Genomic DNA, 3,866 nt, shown 5'->3' on the forward strand with positions numbered 1-3,866 from the left:
TAATACTCTGCATATAACTATATACGTATATATATGAGCGAGGACATGGTGAAGAGATCAATTTTTATGAAACCGATCCAAATTTATACTTACTACAGATTAAGCGATCAGGGAAACATGCTTAATTGTCAACAAAGGTGATTAATTAACCAAGATGCATGGGAGAATGGTAGACTATATTCAGATCTAACTACTACAGATTTAATTAACTACTAACAACATGTAATCAACTGGCAATCTGAATCGCCTGAATCAATCAGAACCAGACGCGGCATTCGATGGGGTGGAACTCCTGCGGGCCGTCGGCGGCGGGTGCGGAGGCGTTCCGTCGGTGGATGTTGAGAGGGCAGTCAACCCTGGGCTTTGGCCCCGGCACCCTGAAGGCCCACACCTTGAGCTTCATCTTGGCGCTGAGCTTGATGTCGACTGAGAAGGAGGCGTGGTCGATGGCCTCCTTGCGGAACCCCGCGGCGGCGACCCCGCCCTCGAGCGGGTGATCGCCAGCGAAGGGCAGCGGCAGGACGGTGGTCTCGCCGGTGTCCTGGTAGAAGTCCGGGAGGTCGGCGCGGGCGAAGCCCTGGCCCTGGTAGTAGGCCTCGGCGACGACGGACTGGTAGTGGATGGCGATCCGGGAGTTAGGGTTGCGGACGGAGAGCGCGACAGAGAGGTTGTAGCGGAGGATCCAGGTGCTCGGCGTGAGGGTGAAGTCGATGAGGTCGGCGGACGCGACGGTGGCTTGGATGAGGTGCGGTCGGAAGAGGAGATAGAGGGCGAGCACGACGACGCCGGCGATGACGAGGATGGTGGCGAGGACGCTGAAGATGCAGCTCAGCAGGCCGCAGAAGAGGCACCGGCACGGGCAGCACAGCCACGACGACACGGTGCTCGTCTTGCCCATCGATCGGTTGGTTCCTTCAGGCGGCCGGCCAACTCGGTCGATCGAGGTCTTGTGATTCTAGCTAGCTGGTGAAGAAACCAATGAGAGGATGTTTCATGGCGATTGGTGTAGGGCAGATCGAGACAGACAGGCAGGTGGTAGCTAGTGGTCGGAGGCACACTCGCCGATCGCCACTTTTGTAGGAGAGGAGTGTACGTGTGATCGTGCATGCAAGACCAGGAGATAAGAGAGGTTTCAGAGCTTGCGTTGGCCGGGTCTTCTGTTCGTGCTCGTGCATGCGCGCGCTGTGTCTTGTTTTTTCTTTCCTAGAGTGGACGCGTGCTCTCTGTCTCTCTTTTTTTTCCGAGAGAGTACGCCAAAGACGTACGGAGTACTATATTTTGACAGAAGACAGAGAAAAATTATAAAAGGTTACCTATCGCTGCGAACAACAAAGTGCAGTGCAAACATCACACCCAAGCTAATTCGAAAAAAAGTCACCGCACACATTACAAACACAACGAGAACTTCAAAGCCGCATCTCTACCAAGGCCAATCACCCTGAATAGCAACAATTTCAACCGGACTTCCCTTGCCAACGCATCAACCACCCTCGAATGCCGACAGGACATGGCGAGTGGGTGGCGGGACTCGGTTGGTCCAGAGAAAGCCATTGTCTTGAAGTCACCGGCATCAACGTACATTGCGCCAACGAACCTCTACTCGAACAAGCAACACACACCGAACAACCGCACCACATAACCTTCAAGCCATGTCTCCACACATGATGCTCCCAACAAAGGAACGATGCCGAGACGCTGTTGAGTAAATAGGCAATTTCTCGATTAAATTAATCCATGAGTAAATCACTAGCATGGCATTGACTAAGTTGATGACGTACTGACTCTGATCTAAACATGCACGTACTAAGCAAACAGTAGACAAACCTACACATACTGCTAGTACTGCTAATATGAAAATAATCAGGAGTGAGATAAACGAGTTATACCCTCCAGTAGGCCACGCAGAGGCCGCGGCTTTGGTGGCAGCAGCGGCGTCCTCGGCGGCCTTCTTGTCGGCTTCAGCTTTCTCGGCGGCGGCACGGTCGGCGTCGGTGGACATGGTGATGATGAAGGCGACGCGGACGTAGAGGAAGTAGACGATCGGAAGCAAGCAGTCGCGTAATCGCTGCCCAAAAACCTATTCGCCCCTCACCCCGTACAGGAACCAGAAGGGCGTGGTTTCGGAGACCTGCTCTCCCGTCGACCGTGTACGCGGCGGACGGGATGGAGTCACCGGCGGCAGCAGCAGCAAAGGAACGACGGTGGGCGTGAGCAGATGTGATCTGTTCGTGGCGGCTAGGGTTAGGAGACACCGCATACTTATAGGCGCAGCCGCGTGGAGAGACGTGGGCTCGACCCACGTCCGAGTCCGTGACAGCCCACGATCCGACGTCTCAGATCGTGGCCCAGCTGTCAGAAAACTCTCCGTTAGTGACTGGCAAAAATAAGCGCGTAGGTGTGAGCTCGGCTCGGCTCGGCTCAATCCCGCAACCCGCGGCGCGTCGTGACGAGGCGGGCGACGGAGGAGGAGTGCGCGAGGGCCTCTTCTCTTCTCAAGCTCCAATAGCATGTAGAAGAGAAACCCTTATAAACCACTCCAACTCTCCTTCCACTTCCGGGGTGGGACTAAACTTCCCACTACACCTAGTGCCATATAACCCACATGGGCCCTTAGAGATTTTTCAGAAATTGCAATATGGGCCTAGAGCCCATCTCAGATTTCAGCAGACGCCGCCATCGCTGGTCCAAGACGTAGGCTTTCGCTTGGAGACAACTGTTCAATAAAGAAGGGGGGAGATGCCGACACACCGTAGCGATGCCTTTAAGGAGGGGAACGACACCCACATGCGCAATGCGCAAGGTGTGAGCATGGTTGCAACACTATATGAATGAACCTTTGCGAGGCATGTATTGCGGTTTGCGCCGACAATGTGTGAGGAGCGTGTTCACTGGATGCCAAGTGAGGCCACTATCACGAGGACCATTTTTGCGGGGCGAGTTTATGACGAGGTGACGGCGGAGGAGCGACAACTCATGTTTCCATGCCGCAAGGTTCCACAATCAGGGCCGAAGTGGTCAAAGCCATGGATCTTGGATCTTGGATGAATACATGTATTGGTAGTTTGATTAAAGGAACGACAAAATTAAACGTAAAAAATTGAGAGTTAATTAGAAGAGAAAAAACACAAGCATAGTTTAAGAACAAAGAGAAGTCGGGCAGGTGTGCTTGAGGGAAAAAGAAAGGACACATTATAGAACAAATAAGATGTGGTTACTCAGTCAAACACTTTGTCGCTGAAAGTCAAAGTGAAAAGAAAAAGAAAAATCACACAAAAAGACCGACCGTATACAAACCCCCTACACAGAAACAAACAGACGCAAAAAAGGCACAAAAATGCAGCTCTTTAGCCAGTGCAGCAAACAAATCACATGCCCAACCAGCCATGCATTACTTTGCCTCATTGTATATGAAAAATATATTTTGGGCAATCGTGGCGCTAGAAATGTGAAACTGTGACACTAAAACATTAAAAAATTACATAAAAATGGTACAAAATGAAAATATTAACTTATTGGAAATTTGCTTAATGCACGTTTCACATTGAAAAAGATAGTGCAACTAGACAATAAAAAGAAGAAAAGAAGAAGTGAACAGCAAAAAACAAGAATAAAGAAGCAATGATAGATGATATATTTTAGTAGATGCATAAAATTATGAAGAAGAAAAAAAATAAAACGTAGAAGTGAAATAACACATAAATTAGGCAACAACAAAAAGGCAGAAATTTTCAAGTGAAAAAGGACAGTCACTTGCACATAAGGAAAAACACCCATGCTTCAAGGAGAGTACGCAGAGTGGAGTGTATGTGACAGGACCCCTTCCCCTCCCTAAGTCACCGCCAGTAACGTGCACAAGCACCTTCAAG

The 3,866-nt window shown here is 50.3% G+C and overlaps 1 protein-coding gene across 1 annotated transcript; it reads right to left on the reverse strand.

Annotated features, from left to right (window-relative positions):
- Positions 1 to 256: 256 nt before the first annotated feature.
- On the reverse strand, positions 257 to 1,171 carry LOC125518960 (NDR1/HIN1-like protein 3). The gene has a single exon (XM_048683841.1). The coding sequence runs from the start codon at positions 896 to 898 to the stop codon at positions 257 to 259; it is 642 nt and encodes a 213-aa protein (XP_048539798.1). The 5' UTR covers positions 899 to 1,171.
- Positions 1,172 to 3,866: the final 2,695 nt, after the last annotated feature.

Source organism: Triticum urartu, chromosome 7, assembly GCF_003073215.2.
Source record: "Triticum urartu cultivar G1812 chromosome 7, Tu2.1, whole genome shotgun sequence".
Classification (NCBI taxonomy): domain Eukaryota; kingdom Viridiplantae; phylum Streptophyta; class Magnoliopsida; order Poales; family Poaceae; genus Triticum; species Triticum urartu.